The 18,086-nt window shown below is 40.9% G+C and overlaps 1 protein-coding gene across 2 annotated transcripts in view; it reads right to left on the bottom strand.

Annotated features, from left to right (window-relative positions):
- The window catches only part of LOC139752852 (ATP-dependent DNA helicase DDX31-like), a 185,736-nt gene that overhangs the window by 3,817 nt on the left and 163,833 nt on the right, over positions 1-18,086 (bottom strand). The window contains exons 15-16 of one of the 2 annotated variants that reach the window (XM_071668820.1): positions 16,954-17,125; positions 8,110-8,991 (exon numbers count right to left, since the gene is read on the bottom strand). In XM_071668820.1, coding sequence (XP_071524921.1) covers positions 16,957-17,125 — 169 coding nt within the window. In that variant the 3' untranslated portion in view covers positions 8,110-8,991; positions 16,954-16,956. Of the gene's footprint in view, positions 1-8,109; positions 8,992-16,953; positions 17,126-18,086 lie in introns of those variants that run through there. The other variant, XM_071668819.1, reaches the window with a different exon arrangement.

Below are 18,086 nucleotides of genomic sequence, written 5' to 3'. Positions count from 1 at the left end.
TATATAAGTTTGTTGAGTATTCCTGGTAAATTATATGGGAGGGTATTGATTGAGAGGGTGAAGGCATGTACAGAGCATCAGATTGGGGAAGAGCAGTGTGGTTTCAGAAGTGGTAGAGGATGTGTGGATCAGGTGTTTGCTTTGAAGAATGTATGTGAGAAATACTTAGAAAAGCAAATGGATTTGTATGTAGCATTTATGGATCTGGAGAAGGCATATGATAGAGTTGATAGAGATGCTCTGTGGAAGGTATTAAGAATATATGGTGTGGGAGGAAAGTTGTTAGAAGCAGTGAAAAGTTTTTATCGAGGATGTAAGGCATGTGTACGTGTAGGAAGAGAGGAAAGTGATTGGTTCTCAGTGAATGTAGGTTTGCGGCAGGGGTGTGTGATGTCTCCATGGTTGTTTAATTTGTTTATGGATGGGGTTGTTAGGGAGGTAAATGCAAGAGTTTTGGAAAGAGGGGCAAGTATGAAGTCTGTTGGGGATGAGAGAGCTTGGGAAGTGAGTCAGTTGTTGTTCGCTGATGATACAGCGCTGGTGGCTGATTCATGTGAGAAACTGCAGAAGCTGGTGACTGAGTTTGGTAAAGTGTGTGGAAGAAGAAAGTTAAGAGTAAATGTGAATAAGAGCAAGGTTATTAGGTACAGTAGGGTTGAAGGTCAAGTCAATTGGGAGGTAAGTTTGAATGGAGAAAAACTGGAGGAAGTAAAGTGTTTTAGATATCTGGGAGTGGATCTGGCAGTGGATGGAACCATGGAAGTGGAAGTGAATCATAGGGTGGGGGAGGGGGCGAATATCCTGGGAGCCTTGAAGAATGTGTGGACGTCGAGAACATTAACTCCGAAAGCAAAAATGGGTATGTTTGAAGGAATAGTGGTTCCAGCAATGTTGTATGGCTGCGAGGCGTGGGCTATGGATAGAGTTGTGCGCAGGAGGGTGGATGTGCTGGAAATGAGATGCTTGAGGACAATATGTGGTGTGAGGTGGTTTGATTGAGTAGGTAATGTAAGGGTAAGAGAGATGTGTGGAGATAAAAAGAGCGTGGTTGAGAGAGCAGAAAAGGGTGTTTTGAAATGGTTTGGGCACATGGAGAGAATGAGTGAGGAGAGCTTGACCAAGAGGATATATGTGTCGGAGGTGGAGGGAACAAGGAGAAGTGGGAGACCAAATTGGAGGTGGAAAGATGGAGTGAAAAAGATTTTGAGTGATCAAGGCCTGAACATTCACGAGGGTGAAAGGCGTGCAAGGAATAGAGTGAATTGGATCGATATGGTATACCGAGGTTGACGTGCTGTCAATGGAGTGAATCAGGGCATGTGAAGCGTCTGGGGTAAACAATGGAAAGTTCTGTGGGGCCTGGATGTGGAAAGGGAGCTGTGGTTTCGGGCATTATTGCATGACAGCTGGAGACTGAGTGTGAACGAATGGGGCCTTTGTTGTCTTTTCCTAGCACTACCTCGCACACATGAGGGGGGAGGAGGATGTTATTCCATGTGTGGCGAGGTGGCGATGGGAATGAATAAAGGCAGACAGTGTGAATTGTGTGCATGTGTATATATGTATGTGTCTGTGTGTGTATATATATGTGTACATTGAGATGTACGGGTATGTATATTTGCGTGTGTGGACGTGTATGTATATACATGTGTATGGGGGTGGGTTGGGCCATTTCTTTCGTCTGTTTCTTTGTGCTACCTCGCAAACGCGGGGGACAGCGACAAAGCAAAATAAATAAATATATTTCTTTCATACTATTCGCCATTTCCCGCATTAGCGAGGTAGCATTAAGAAAAGAGGACTGGGCCTTTGAGGGAATATCCCCACCCGGCCCCCTTCTCTGTTCCTTCTTTTGGAAAATGAAAAAAAAAAAAAAAAAAAAAAAAAAACGAGACGGGAGGATTTCCAGCCACCTGCTCCCTCCCCTTTTAGTCGCCTTCTATGACACGCAGGGAATACGTGGGAAGTAGCGCTAGAAAAAGACAACAAAGGCCACATTCGTTCACACTCAGTCTAGCTGTCATGTATGATGCAACAAAACCACAGCTCCCTTTCCACATCCAGGCCCCGCAAAACTTCCAATGGTTTACCCCAGACGCTTCACATGCCCTGGTTCAATCCACTGACAGCACGTCGACCCTGGTATACCACATCATTCCAATTCACTCTATTCCTTGCATGTCTTTCACCCTCCTGCATGTTCAGGCCCTGATCACTCAAAATCTTTTTCACTCCATCCTTCTACCTCCAATTTGGTCTCCCACTTCTTGTTCCCTCCACCTCTCACACATGTATCCTCTTTGTCAATCTTTCCTCATCCATTCTCTCCATATGACCAAACCATTTCAAAACACCCTATTCTGCTCTCTCAACCACACTCTTTTTATTACCACACATCTCTCTTAGCCTTTCAGTACTTACTCACACTCAAACCACCTCACACCACATATTGTCCTCAAAAATCTCACTTCCAACACATCCACCCTCCTCTGCACAACCCTATCTATAGCCCAATCCTCACAACCATATAACATTGTTGGAACCACTATTCCTTCAAATATACCCATTTTTGCTTTCCGAGATAATGTTCTTGCCTTCCACACATTTTTCAATGCTCCCAGAACTTTCGCTCCCTCCCCCACCGTGTGACTCACTTCCGCTTCCATGGTTCCATCCACTGCCAAATCCACTCCCAGATATCTAAAAGACTTCACTTCCTCCAGTTTTTCTCCATTCAAACTTATCTCCCAAATGACTTGTCCCCCAACTCTACTGAACCTAATAACCTTGCTCTTATTCACATTTACTCTCAGCTTTCTTCTTTCACACACTTTACCAAACTCAGTCACCAGCTTCTGCAGTTTATCACCCGAATCAGCCACCAGCGCTGTATCATGAGCGCTGACAGCACGTCAACCCCGGTATACCACATCGCTCCAATTCACTCTATTCCTTGCCCTCCTTTCCTCCTCCTGCATATTCAGGCCCCGATCACACAAAATCTTTTTCACTCCATCTTTCCACCTCCAATTTGGTCTCCGTCTTCTCCTTGTTCCTTCCACCTCCGACACATATATCCTCTTGGTCAATCTTTCCTCACTCATTCTCTCCATGTGCCCAAACCATTTCAAAACACCCTCTTCTGCTCTCTCAACCACGCTCTTTTTATTTCCACACATCTCTCTTACCCTTACGTTACTTACTCGATCAAACCACCTCACACCACACATTGTCCTCAAACATCTCATTTCCAGCACATCCATCCTCCTGCGCACAACTCTATCCATAGCCCACGCCTCGCAACCATACAACATTGTTGGAACCACTATTCCTTCAAACATACCCATTTTTGCTTTCCGAGATAATGTTCTCGACTTCCACACATTCTTCAAGGCTCCCAGAATTTTCGCCCCCTCCCCCACCCTATGATCCACTTCCGCTTCCATGGTTCCATCCGCTGCCAGATCCACTCCCAGATATCTAAAACACTTCACTTCCTCCAGTTTTTCTCCATTCAAACTCACCTCCCAATTGACTTGACCCTCAACCCTACTGTACCTAATAACCTTGCTCTTATTCACATTTACTCTTAACTTTCTTCTTTCACACACTTTACCAAACTCAGTCACCAGCTTCTGCAGTTTCTCACATGAATCAGCCACCAGCGCTGTATCATCAGCGAACTACAACTGACTCACTTCCCAAGCTCTCTCATCCCCAACAGACTTCATACTTGCCCCTCTTTCCAAAACTCTTGCATTCACCTCCCTAACAACCCCATATATATATATATATATATATATATATATATATATATATATATATATATATATATGGGAGGGTATTGATTGAGAGGGTGAAGGCATGTACAGAGCATCAGATTGGGGAAGAGCAGTGTGGTTTCAGAAGTGGTAGAGGATGTGTGGACCAGGTGTTTGCTTTGAAGAATGTATGTGAGAAATACTTAGAAAAGCAAATGGATTTGTATGTAGCATTTATGGATCTGGAGAAGGCATATGATAGAGTTGATAGAGATGCTCTGTGGAAGGTATTAAGAATATATGGTGTGGGAGGCAAGTTGTTAGAAGCAGTGAAAAGTTTTTATCGAGGATGTAAGGCATGTGTACGTGTAGGAAGAGAGGAAAGTGATTGGTTCTCAGTGAATGTAGGTTTGCGGCAGGGGTGTGTGATGTCTCCATGGTTGTTTAATTTGTTTATGGATGGGGTTGTTAGGGAGGTAAATGCAAGAGTTTTGGAAAGAGGGGCAAGTATGAAGTCTGTTGGGGATGAGAGAGCTTGGGAAGTGAGTCAGTTGTTGTTCGCTGATGATACAGCGCTGGTGGCGGATTCATGTGAGAAACTGCAGAAGCTGGTGACGGAGTTTGGTAAAGTGTGTGGAAGAAGAAAGTTAAGAGTAAATGTGAATAAGAGCAAGGTTATTAGGTACAGTAGGGTTGAGGGTCAAGTCAATTGGGAGGTGAGTTTGAATGGTGAAAAACTGGAGGAAGTGAAGTGTTTTAGATATCTGGGAGTGGATCTGTCAGCGGATGGAACCATGGAAGCGGAAGTGGATCATAGGGTGGGGGAGGGGGCGAAAATTTTGGGAGCCTTGAAAAATGTGTGGAAGTCGAGAACATTATCCCGGAAAGCAAAAATGGGTATGTTTGAAGGAATAGTAGTTCCAACGGTGTTGTATGGTTGCGAGGCGTGGGCTATGGATAGAGTTGTGCGCAGGAGGATGGATGTGCTGGAAATGAGATGTTTGAGGACAATGTGTGGTGTGAGGTGGTTTGATCGAGTAAGTAACGTAAGGGTAAGAGAGATGTGTGGAAATAAAAAGAGCGTGGTTGAGAGAGCAGAAGAGGGTGTTTTGAAAAATATATATATATATATATATATATATATATATATATATATATATATATATATATATATATATTTTTTTTTTCTTTTTTTTTTATACTTTGTCGCTGTCTCCCGCGTTTGCGAGGTAGCGCTAGGAAACAGGCGAAAGAAATGGCCCAACCCCCCCCCCATACACATGCATATACACACGTCCACACACGCAAATACACATACCTACACAGCTTTCCATGGTTTACCCCAGACGCTTCACATGCCTTGATTCAATCCACTGACAGCACGTCAACCGCGGTATACCACATCGCTCCAATTCACTCTATTCCTTGCCCTCCTTTCACCCTCCTGCATGTTCAGGCCCCGATCACACAAAATCTTTTTCACTCCATCTTTCCACCTCCAATTTGGTCTCCCTCTTCTCCTTGCTCCCTCCACCTCCGACACATATATCCTCTTGGTCAATCTTTCCTCACTCATTCTCTCCATGTGCCCAAACCTTCAAAATACTCACTCCATCTCCTTCTCACATCACCACTACTTGTTATCACCTCCCCATTTGCGCCCTTCACTGAAGTTCCCATTTGCTCCCTTGTCTTACGCACTTTATTTACCTCCTTCCAGAACATCTTTTTATTCTCCCTAAAATTTAATGATACTCTCTCACCCCAACTCTCATTTGCCCTTTTTTTCACCTCTTGCACCTTTCTCTTGACCTCCTGTCTCTTTCTTTTATACATCTCCCACTCATATATATATATATTATTTTTTATTTTATTATACTTTGTCACTGTCTCCCGCGTTTGCGAGGTAGCGCAAGGAAACAGACGAAAGAAATGGCCCAACCCCCCCCCATACACATGTATATACATACGTCCACACACACAAATATACATACCTACACAGCTTTCCATGGTTTACCCCAGACGCTTCACATGCCTTGATTCAATCCACTGACAGCACGTCAACCCCGGTATACCACATCGCTCCAATTCACTCTATTCCTTGCCCTCCTTTCACCCTCCTGCATGTTCAGGCTCCAATCACACAAAATCTTTTTCACTCCATCTTTCCACCTCCAATTTGGTCTCCCTCTTCTCCTCGTTCCCTCCACCTCCGACACATATATCCTCTTGGTCAATCTTTCCTCACTCATTCTCTCCATGTGCCCAAACCACTTCACAACACCCTCTTCTGCTCTCTCAACCACGCTCTTTTTATTTCCACACATCTCTCTTACCCTTACGTTACTCACTCGATCAAACCACCTCACACCACACATTGTCCTCAAACATCTCATTTCCAGCACATCCATCCTCCTGCGCACAACTCTATCCATAGCCCACGCCTCGCAACCATACAACATTGTTGGAACTACTATTCCTTCAAACATACCCATTTTTGCTTTCCGAGATAATGTTCTCGACTTCCATACATTCTTCAAGGCCCCCAGAATTTTCGCCCCCTCCCCCACCCTATGATCCACTTCCGTTTCCATGGTTCCATCCGCTGCCAGATCCACTCCCAGATATCTAAAACACTTTACTTCCTCAAGTTTTGCTCCATTCAAACTTACCTCCCAATTGACTTGACCCTCAACCCTACTGTACCTAATAACCTTGCTCTTATTCACATTTACTCTTAACTTTCTTATTTCACACACTTTACCAAACTCAGTCACCAGCTTCTGCAGTTTCTCACATGAATCAGCCATCAGCACTGTATCATCAGCGAACAACAACTGACTCACTTCCCAAGCTCTCTCATCCCCAACAGACTTCATACTTGCCCCTCTTTCCAAAACTCTTGCATTCACCTCCCTAACAACCCCATCCATAAACAAATTAAACAACCATGGAGACATCACACACCCCTGCCGCAAACCTACATTCACTGAGAACCAATCACTTTCCTCTCTTCCTACACGTACACATGCCTTACATCCTCGATAAAAACTTTTCACTGCTTCTAACAACTTGCCTCCCACACCATATATTCTTAATACCTTCCACAGAGCATCTCTATCAACTCTATCATATGCCTTCTCCAGATCCATAAATGCTACATACAAATCCATTTGCTTTTCTAAGTATTTCTCACATACATTCTTCAAAGCAAACACCTGATCCACACATCCTCTACCACTTCTGAAACCACACTGCTCTTCCCCAATCTGATGCTCTGTACATGCCTTCACCCTCTCAATCAATACCCTCCCATATAATTTACCAGGAATACTCAACAAACTTATACCTCTGTAATTTGAGCACTCACTCTTATCCCCTCATTCACTCATTCTTCTAAATACGGTACATTTTACATTTGACACAGGCTTATCCACTGTTATAAGGTACAAGGTAATTATGGTGATGGGGCAGTAAGTCCACAACTTTTCTGATTGACCAACTTGATAGCCTGGCCCAATTAAATTGTGAAAATTCTGTATAGAGTCTGATGAGTTCCAACAGGGCAGCCAGAAATTGAACTTCTTCCTAGCCATCTTCATCTGGCCTAAGTATTCTGAAACAGTAGAAACTCTAGTGCTGTCCTGCAAATAATTAAAGTATGGGAGTGCAACAGTGAGAGCTAGGTGAGGGTTAGTGATGGCTATACAGTGAACCAGTGCTTTAGTGGCTGTCATGTTGCCCTCAGGAAGTTATCTTTTCTTTGACTCACCCAAATGTGGACTACTGGCATTCTATCCAATATACATTCTCTCCTTGTCACACTTGGCAAAACTTATATCACTCAACTTATTCTTTATATATAGATATTCCAGTGCATTTTGGCAAAATGATAGGAACAATAGTGTTATATGTAGATTTTGGAAACTGGACAATGTGGAGAGAAGGGGAGTAAAAAAAGGGAAAAGATTCATCACTGACTGGAATTAGTAACATTGTAAAGAACTAGTAGGACAGGAAGAATGACAAAAGGATTTTACTTAAGTAAGGTATGCATAAATAGGTGAAAGACAACAAAAGATATGGTGAAATGCTAGCTGCAAGCGTGATCTCTGTGATGAAGGTAAAAATGATTGGATGCTACAATAAGAAGTGTCACAAGTTATACAGGCTGAACCTCTTTCATCAGGGAACCTTGGGACCTGGCCATTGCCAGACCACAGAAAATACCTATAACCCCTATGTAAACATATTCCCAACCCCTAGTCTTGCAAGCTCACTCCACATACATATTGCTGTGTTATCAAAGGTAGAACAAAGCTTAATACAGTAAATAATACAACAATCAAATCTTTCAAACAAGGTTTTTATAGTTACATCAGTTTACATCAGAGGTAGTCTCAGATGGAGACTCCTCACTACCTTGGGCAAAGGTTTTTCATGGTACGAGATGCCAATACCAGGCAGATTCGTTAGCATCATACACTTGTTCTGGGGCTAAGTTTTCCACTGCCACTAACTGTCCAAATTCATCCACAAACTTTGTCAGAACTTTGTGATGACTGGTTAATGTAACGAACAACCATAGGTTGGTAATTGTCTTTGGATGACTCTTGTTACCATTGTTGTTTTATGTTTTTGTCAAGGCAGCCAGCCCGCCGGCTCATACACTCCCTCTCACCCTGTACGTATTGCTGTTGGTTGTTTGATAGAGAATTGGAGTTCTTATCGATTCTATTAATATGACCTTACACTACAAGCTTCCATGTCAGCACCATGCTTTTCTCTGTACACACTATGTGCTGAAATTCCAAGTCTCCACTTAAACTTGTGTACCCATCCCTCTGAATATTCAGTCATAGTCTAGCTCTAGTTCTCTATGAAAATCCTTGGGCTGCTCAATAAGCATCTCCCTTAAAATGCTTGCATGTTCATTATGTTGGAGCTTAAACCAAATTACAAGTGCACTGTCTAATTCTGTACTCTGGCATCTTTCAAAGTTTTCCAAAACTTTAAACTTTTCTGACTTTCATTTTCAGCATAAAACTGAATATAAGAAATTATCAGAACTGTTTTTTAGCTCAGCTGCAATGTAAACAGATTTTGGTGCCTTAGTGCTCCTAACAGCACCAATGTGGTGGCAGATCCAAAAACTAATAGCGGCAGATTCAAAATGGGCTGGACCATGGGAGTTACCAGACCACGGAATGCTGGATTAGAGAGGTACAACCTGTAACAAATTATGAACTAAATTCAAAGGTTTCAATGTACCACCTATAAAACTGAACATGTTCTCCTTAATAATACTTTTTTTTTTTCTATAAAACTGAACATGTTCCCCTTAATAATATTTTTTTTTCCATCTACAGGAATATTTTTCCATCCTTCATTTAACTGCCTGAACTAGGATATGATTTTATCTTTTTACACTACAATTCATACCCTTGAATGCCCAATCATTCACGTATGACAAACTATAGGAATGAGATTTGTTTTGGCATATGAAGACTTCACTGATGTCATATCTATGTTCCAACCCAAGACCTTTCCCATGCAACTACCAGATCATCCAGAGGAGAGTGGCTTCACAAATAATTTTCTGTGCAATACTGTTACAACTACTTAGTTCTCCCATGTCTTACTGAGCAAAACAAGCAATATAGGCATACATGGTCTTCAAACTATCTTGGAAACTTTAAGGTGTTCAAGTTTTTTCAATTGGAGATTACAAAATGATGATATCAACCTTAATGATCCTGGAAGCAGATGGGCCTACAGATGAAAAACAAAACCAACCAAAATATGCAACTTATACAAGCAAAGACATCCCAACATTCTTTTTTCTCAAATAGCTACACTTCTGTATTTCAAGCTACAACATATACACCTCATATTTGAAAATTATACCAAGAGGTGGATTTCTGCACATAATCTTTGTATGGTTGTATGGATAAAGGTATGTAATCATCTATTTGTAATGAATGGGGAGTTTTTTTTAAACCTGTGGGTGCCTATTTCCGGAACATTTATGTATGCTGTCTAAATTAACCATGTCCTCAGTCATTCTGTTCTGTTCATTCAACACTTTTATAATATAAAAGAGTTTCTTTACATCCTTATTAACATGTTTCCTACTAAATTTCATGATATGTCCTCTGGTTGCTCTATCCTTACATCTCTCAAAGAATAATTCACTGAACACATAAATCTCTTTTAAAAGCTTACATTTGTGATCAAGTCACACCTTTCTCCTAGGCAAATTTAATACCCCTTTTGGAACCATCTCTGTTGCCCTCCTCTCAACCTTCCCTATGAGTTCTTTTTGCTTCTTTAGGTGCAGTGACCAAACCCGAAAAGCGTATTCTGGTTCTGGTCTTATGAATACTTTGCTAAATATTGTTTTACATATACTTAAAACATCCCTGGGGAAAGGGGAGAAAGAATGCTTCCCATGTATACCCTGCATGTCGTAGAAGGCGACTAAAAGAGGAGGAAACGGGGGGCTGGAAATCCTCCCCTCTCATTTTCAATTTTCCAAAAGAAGGAACAGAGAAGGGGCCAAGTGAGGATATTCCCTCTAAGGCTCAGTCCTCTGTTCTCAATGCTACCTCACTAATGCAGGAAATGGCGAATATGTATGAAAAAAAATACCTAAAAGCTATTCTGTGGGACTCTGGCAACAGGTTAGGGACAATGTATTCCCTGCATGTCGTAGAAGGCGACTTAAAGAGGAGGGAGTGGAGGGCTGGAAATCTTCCCCTCTCATTTTCAATTTTCCAAAAGAAGGAACAGAGAAGGGGCCAAGTGAGGATATTCCCTCTAAGGCTCAGTCCTCTGTTCTTAACGCTACCTCGCTAATGCAGGAAATGGCGAATATGTATGAAAAAAAATACTTAAAGGCTATTCTGTGGGTCTCTGGGAACAGGTTAGGGACACTGTCAACTGCCAGTTCCTTCTCATACAGAATCCTGAAGCATAGTTTCCTTAAGATAATAATCATATAGAGGCCATCTTTCCCTTTGTCCCAACCTCATTGCTTTACATTTGCTCTGTTTAAATTTCATCAATCATATTTCAGACCAAATTTGGAGGTCCCCTTGTAAGCTGATGCAACCCTGCTTGCTTTTCATTTCCCTTATGACCTTTGCATCATCTGCAAACATATTCAGGTAGAATTCCATTCCTTCAGACAAGTCATAATTATATATCAATAAGAGTAATGGTCCCAGAACCAAACCCTGGGCACTCTGCTGGTGGTCAACTCAACCCATGTGGAAAAGGCTCCTCTAACATATATACTTTGTTCCCTCCTTCTGAGAAAATCTTCAATCCATCAAAAGAGTTTCTTGTTAAATCCTGCCTTATGATCCAGGTTCTTAATCAGCCTCCCATTTAGTAAGTGTCAAGTGCTCTCTCAAAGTCCAGAAAACAAATAGTCCCCCCAGCCTTCCCTTTTGTCTAGGAGGGAGCTCATAACTCTTAAGAGGTTTGCTACATATGACCTCATTTACCTAAAACCATGCTGTCTCTTACTTAAGGAATTTCTCCTCCATAGAAAGTCATTCACTCACTTTCTAATAATCTTTTCCAGAATAATGCACACAAAAATCATTAATGAGACTGGTCTTTAGTTCAATGGCTTTTCCTGGTCTCCTTTCTTACATATACATATGATGTTTACCCTTTTCTATTTCCATGGCACTTTGCCTCTCTCCAGTGACATATAAAGTATGACATATAATGTATCAGCACACATCTTTTGCACATATGGTGAGATTTCATCATGACCATGAACCTTGTATGGGTTCAATTCCATTCATTGATTTCTAAAACCTCCCCATTCCATCCAACTAACTTTGGGGACTATAGCTTCTTCCACTGTAAAAACACTTTTGAACTTGTTATTCAGTATCTCACTTATCGTTACATCACCTTCAAATTTTTTTCCTCTGAATCTCTTAGCCTAATTAGCTGCTCTTCAACTGACTCCAGATGAATTTACAGAACTTTTGAATTTTCACCTGCCTTGTCCAAAGTTTCTTTGTTCCTCCTTTCTTATTCTCCTATACTCTTTCATGCTCTCTTATACATTGCAAATGCTGGCTGCCTGGAGTGCCTTTTATGTCTTTGTCATTGCACAATTCAAAGCTTCTTTGCATTAAGACATCTTTAATCAAGCTATTCCTTCCTCTTTCTTATTGTTCCCTCTGTATTTGAGGCTTGAGGTACCCATGCCTTTGCTCCTTAATTGTCAATATTATAGACTCTCTCATGACAATGCCCTCATTCCTCTTTACTGTCAGGAACCAACCTATGTTACCATAAAAATGATTAAGGTTTTTGTAGTATCCATGGTTATATTTCCTCTTTATATTCAGTCTCACCTCTGTTCTTTTAATGTCCTCTTTTACCACATATTCAAATTTGAGCATCAGATGATAACTCCTTCCAACTGGTGTATAATATGTAATGTTCTCAATATCAATATCAATATGGTTGCGAGGCGTGGGCTATGGATAGAGTTGTGCGGAGGAGGGTGGATGTGCTGGAAATGAGATGTTTGAGGACAATATGTGGTGTGAGGTGGTTTGATCGTGTAAGTAATGAAAGGGTAAGAGAGATGTGTGGTAATAAAAAGAGTGTGGTTGAGAGAGCAGAAGAGGGCATTTTGAAATGGTTTGGTCACATGGAGAGAATGAGTGAGGAAAGATTGACCAAGAGGATATATGTGTCAGAGGTGGAGGGAACGAGGAGAAGTGGGAGACCAAATTGGAGGTGGAAAGATGGAGTGAAAAAGACTTTAAGTGATCGGGGCTTGAACATGAAGGAGGGTGAATGGCGTGCAAGGAATAGAGTGAATTGGAATGATGTGGTATACCGGGGATGACGTGCTGTCAATGGATTGAACCAGGGCATGTGAAGGGTCTGGGGTAAACCATAGAAAGTTCTGTGGGGCCTGGATGTGGAAAGGGAGCTGTGGTTTCGGTGCGTTACTACATGACAGCTAGAGACTGAGTGTGAACGAATGTGGCCTTTGTTGTCTTTTCCTAGCGCTACTTCGCACACATGCCGGGGGAGGGGGTTGTTATTTCATGTGTGGCGGGATGGTGATGGGAATGAATAAAGGCAAACAGTATGAATTATTTTTTTTTTTTTTTTTTTTTAATTTTCCAAAAGAAGGAACAGAGGGGGGCCAGGTGAGGATATTCCAAAAAAGGCCCAGTCCTCTGTTCTTAACACTACCTCGCTCACGCGGGAAATGGCGAATAGTTAAAAAAAAAAAAGTATGAATTATGTACATGTGTATATATGTATATGTCTGTGTGTGTATATATATATGGATACATTGAGATGTATAGGTATGTATATTTGCGCGTGTGGACGTGTATGTATATACATGTGTATGTGGGTGGGTTGGGCCATTCTTTCATCTGTTTCCTTGTGCTACCTCGCTAACGCGGGAGACAGCGACAAAGCAAAATAAATAAATAAAATAAATATCAATGCTGGTATGTGTAACAGTAAGATCTAGCAATGATGGAGTACTGATGTAAATGAAAAATGGTCTGTGGAACGGGTGTGTGAGGTCACCATGGCTGTTTAATCTATTTGGATGGGGAAGTGAATGCAAGGATCATGGAAAGATCAGGTATGCAGTCTACTGGAGATGGGGTGCCCACAAGGTAAGTTGGTTGTTCCTTACTGATGATATGGCACTTGTGGCAGATTCAAATGTGAAAATACAGAAGTTGGTGTCTGAGTTTGGGAGAGAGTGCAAAGTGAGAAAGTTGTAAGAGTATGTGGAGGGCAAGATGATTACCTTCAGCAGTGCCAAAAGACAAGTTAGTTGGACTGTGAGTTTGAGAAGAGAGAACTTGGGGTAAGTGGAGTATTTAAGATACCAGAAAGTAGACATGGCAACAAATGGAACCACAGGAGCTGAAGCAAGCCATTGCATGAATGAGGGGGAAAAGTCTTGGATACACTGAGGATTGTGTGGAAAAGGGGGTCACCATCTTTAAGGGTAAAGATGTCTATATATGATGGTATCCTAGTCATGCTGGAAATGAACAAATGCAGGCATTGGTCTTGGACAAAAACATAAAAGATAAGGTAAATGTGATGGAAATGAAATGTTTCACAATTTGTGGCAGAAGGAGAGTTGATCAAATAAGAAATGATTGGGTAAACAAAAATGTAGTGGTAAGGAGAGTATCTATGAAAAAACTGAAAAAGATGAGCTGAAGTGGTCTGGCTATAAGGAGAGAACAAGGGAAGAGAGTTTGACAGAGGATACACATGTCAGAGGTGGAGGGAACAAGGAAGAAAAGGGAGACCAAATTGGAGATGGAAGGATGGAATGAAAAATATTTTGGGTGCTCACACCCTCAAAATATCTGCAAGTGGACTTAGCAGCGAATGGAACCATGGAAGTGGAAGTGAGTCATAGGGTGAGGGAGATAGCGAACGTTCTGGGAATGATGAAGAATGTGTGGAAAGAGAGAGTGTTATTTCAGAGAGCAAAAACTGTTACGAGGCATGGGCTATTGATAAGGTTGCTTGTTTTATGAGTTATGCAGTTTGTGGGGAAAAGTTTGGGTTATATTTCTTTCTATGCACCTGTATATGTGCTTTTTGCTGGCTTGCTTGGTGATGTTGAAGAAGTGTCAGAAGGCAAGATACAGCAAGGGAAATCACCTATCTTGAAGTTATGCTGCTTGAACTTCATGAAGTGTGTGAATGTTAGCCTATGTGCTTTCCTGTATTGTGTATATGATGCTTTTGGTAGCTGTGTGGGTTGGGTGAGTTAGTTGTTGAGTTATGAGAATAGGAAAGTGGTCATAGGAGAGTTCTTGTAATGTAATACAGGTGATCCTTGGGGGCAGTGCTGGTGTGCAAAAAGTAATGTCTGGTAAGGATAGTTACTAGGATAGATGGATTAAGAGTCTATTTGGGAGGTTGCATAGGTTGAGGATACTGAAAGGTTGCAGTTAGTCTATGAGCAGTTCACCGTAGGAATCTTGCATGTGTGTTGAGCTATGGCAGGCAGTTAAATCTCCACAAACACAGGTTATTTCTTTATTTCTTTATTATACTTAATTGCCATCTCCTGCAAGGTAGCACAATGAAACAGACAAAAAAATGGCCCAACCCACCCACATACACATATATATAAATATACATAAACACCACACGTGCACATATACATACCTATACATTTCGATGTATGCATACATATACATACACAGACATATACATATAGATACACTTGTATATATTCATGCCTGCTGCCTTTATCCATTCCCGCTGCCACCCCACCACACATGAAATAGCATTCCCCCTCGAGAGGTAGTGCTAAAAAAAAAATTATAAAAAAAAAGGCCACATTCGTTCACACTAAGTCTCTAGCTGTCATGTGCAATGCACCGAAACCACAGCCCCCTTTCCACAACTGAGTACCACAAGACTTTCCATGGTTTACCCCAGACGCTTCACATGCCCTGGTTCAATCCAATGACAGCATGTCAACCCCAGTATACCACATCATTCCAATTCACTGTATTCCTTGCATGCCTTTCACCCTCCTGTATATTCAGGCCCTGACCGCTAAAAATCTTTTGCACTCCATCCTTCCTCCTCCAATTTGGTCTCCTGCTTCTCCTCATTCCCTCCACCTCTCACACATATATCCTCTTTGTCTATCTTTCCTCACTCATTCTCTCCATGTGACCAAACTACCTCAATACACCCTCTTCTGCTCTCTCAACCACACTCTTTTTATTATCACACATCTCTCTTACCCTTTCATTACTTACTTGATCAAACCACCTCACACCACATATTGCCCTCAAACATTTCATTTCCAACACATCCACCCTCCTCCACACAACCCAATCTATAGCCCACGCCTCGCAACCATATAACATTGTTGGAACCACTATTCCTTCAAACATACCTATTTTTGCTCTCTGAGATAATGTTCTCGCCTTCCACACATTCTTCAATGCCCTCAGAACCCTCGCCCCCTCCCCCACCCTGTGATTCACTTCCACTTCCACGGTTCCATCCGCTGCTAAATCCACTCCCAGATATCTAAAACAATTCACTTCCTCCAGTTTTTCTCCATTCAAACTTAACTCCAAATTAACTTGTCACTCAACCCTACTGAACCTATTAACCTTGCTCTTATTCACATTTACTCTCAGCTTTCTTCTTTCACACACTTTACCAAACTCAGTCACCAACTTCTGCAGTTTCTTACCTGAATCAGCCACCAGCCCTGTATCATCAGGAAACAACAACTGGCTCCCTTCCCAAGCCCTCTCATCCCCAACAGACTGCATACTTGCCCCTCTCTCCAGAACTCTTGCACTCACCCCCCTGACCACCCCATCCATACACAAATCAAACAATCATGGAGACATCACACACCCCTGCCGCAAACCGACATTCACTGGGAACCAAGCACTTTCCTCTCTCCCTACTCATACACAAGCCTTACATCCTTGGTAAAAACTCTTTACTGCTTCTAGCAACTTACCTTCCAAACCATATACTCTTAATACCTTCCACAAAGCATATCTATCAACCCTATGATATGCCTTCTCTAGATCCATAAATGCTACATACAAATCCATCTGTTTTTCTAAGTATTTCTCACATACATACAAAGACAGGTATCTGACACTATAGTCTGATTCTGCAGTTGGGCAGAGTATCTGGGAGAGTAGGTAAAGGGGGAAATATATATGTGATTATGTATGTGGTCCTTAAGCAAAATAGGATATTCAATTAATGTATATTTGCAAAGCACTGCCCCTTAACTCCAGAGCCTTATTCAAAAGATATCAAACCAATATCAAAATTAGGTTAAACCACTATCCAGATACAGGATATCATTCAGTTTAATTAAAGGCAAAAATAAGTTAATTCATCTATATTGTCATATTCATAATGCATATCTACAAAAGAAATTGTATGCTTGAAACCACTAGCACTTTCTACCATACACAAAAATTTCATTATGCTACAGTGTCATTTAAATTCTGCACAATGATGAATAACATATTAAAAAAAAATAATACAAATTCTTCAGTCTAAAAACCACATAATATTATTATATCCATTATCTTTGTATTTTTTTTATCATATGATAAGGCATGGTAGATACCCAAAATTTTGGTTACTTTACCTTTCATATGTATTTCCCTTTCCCTTTTATTTTTATACTGCTTTTGTTCTCCCTTTTCACCTTAGCTTTCTTCTTGTAATTCTTGGGCAAGCCCTCTAAACCACTGTCAAACTCGGATATGGTGGCAATCTTAGGCAGGTTGCCACATCTCTGATTCATCATCTGAATTTTCCTGTAAAATTTATAATATATAAAGTCAACCAGACAGTTAAGGATACTGATAATATATATGAAGCCAATACCATTATAATATAACAGAATTATAAAATGTAAAGGATAAAAGGATAAAAGAGAAGGACGAAAGGAAATGAGGTAACATTACGGGGTTGACAAGCAAAATTGAAATGAAAGCAGTTTTTCAGTATAAAACACTTTCTAATGAAATTAGCAATGTGTGAAGAACTATTTTCAATCATTTGAGGAGAAATTACTTATTCTAAAAGTACAACCATACATTCACTTGGCTAACTGACAATTAATCCAAAACTTCAGTGATAAAATTCATAAATGCAGCATATAAAGCCATATGCATCTTAAACAGTTCAAAACTATTTGTGAGACAAATCAGCATCATTGATTTGTTAGCTGGTAATTATGTTCATCTGTGTTGTATATAGCTGGTAATAACGTTCACCCATGTTGTATATGTTTTTTGAATAAATAAGTCTAATCCCTCAAAACTACTTGTCTGCATTTGACATTGAACTGTGATGACACATACCTCTAACTGACATGTAAAACAGCTGAGTTAACACTACCCTTCAAGTCTAGAAGTCTTCAGTTAAAATTACTTAAATATGATACATATATTAACCCAGACACCAGTATACTGATCACAACCAAGTGCTCAAAATGGGTTCAGAAAAACCCTCCCCATGCAAACAAGCTATGTTTAACAGAGGAATGGGAAAGCAGTGTTTTTTAATAGAACAACTGAGAGTGCTATTGGAACATTATGGGACGAAATATAAAGATGTAAAACCCACATTAAGGACTATTCTCCATCTGGATTTACTACTGGTGAAACCATCTTATGCAATTTTTGAACAAATACACCTTTGGTGTGCTGAACTGTTTTCAGATACATGAAGATGATAAGTGAAGAAAGATTTAGGAGGATCTATATGGTAAGA

Source organism: Panulirus ornatus, chromosome 13 (genome assembly GCF_036320965.1).
Source record: "Panulirus ornatus isolate Po-2019 chromosome 13, ASM3632096v1, whole genome shotgun sequence".
Lineage (NCBI taxonomy): Eukaryota > Metazoa > Arthropoda > Malacostraca > Decapoda > Palinuridae > Panulirus > Panulirus ornatus.
Note: the sequence above shows the minus strand (reverse complement) of the source record. Positions and strands in the feature narration are given on the sequence as shown.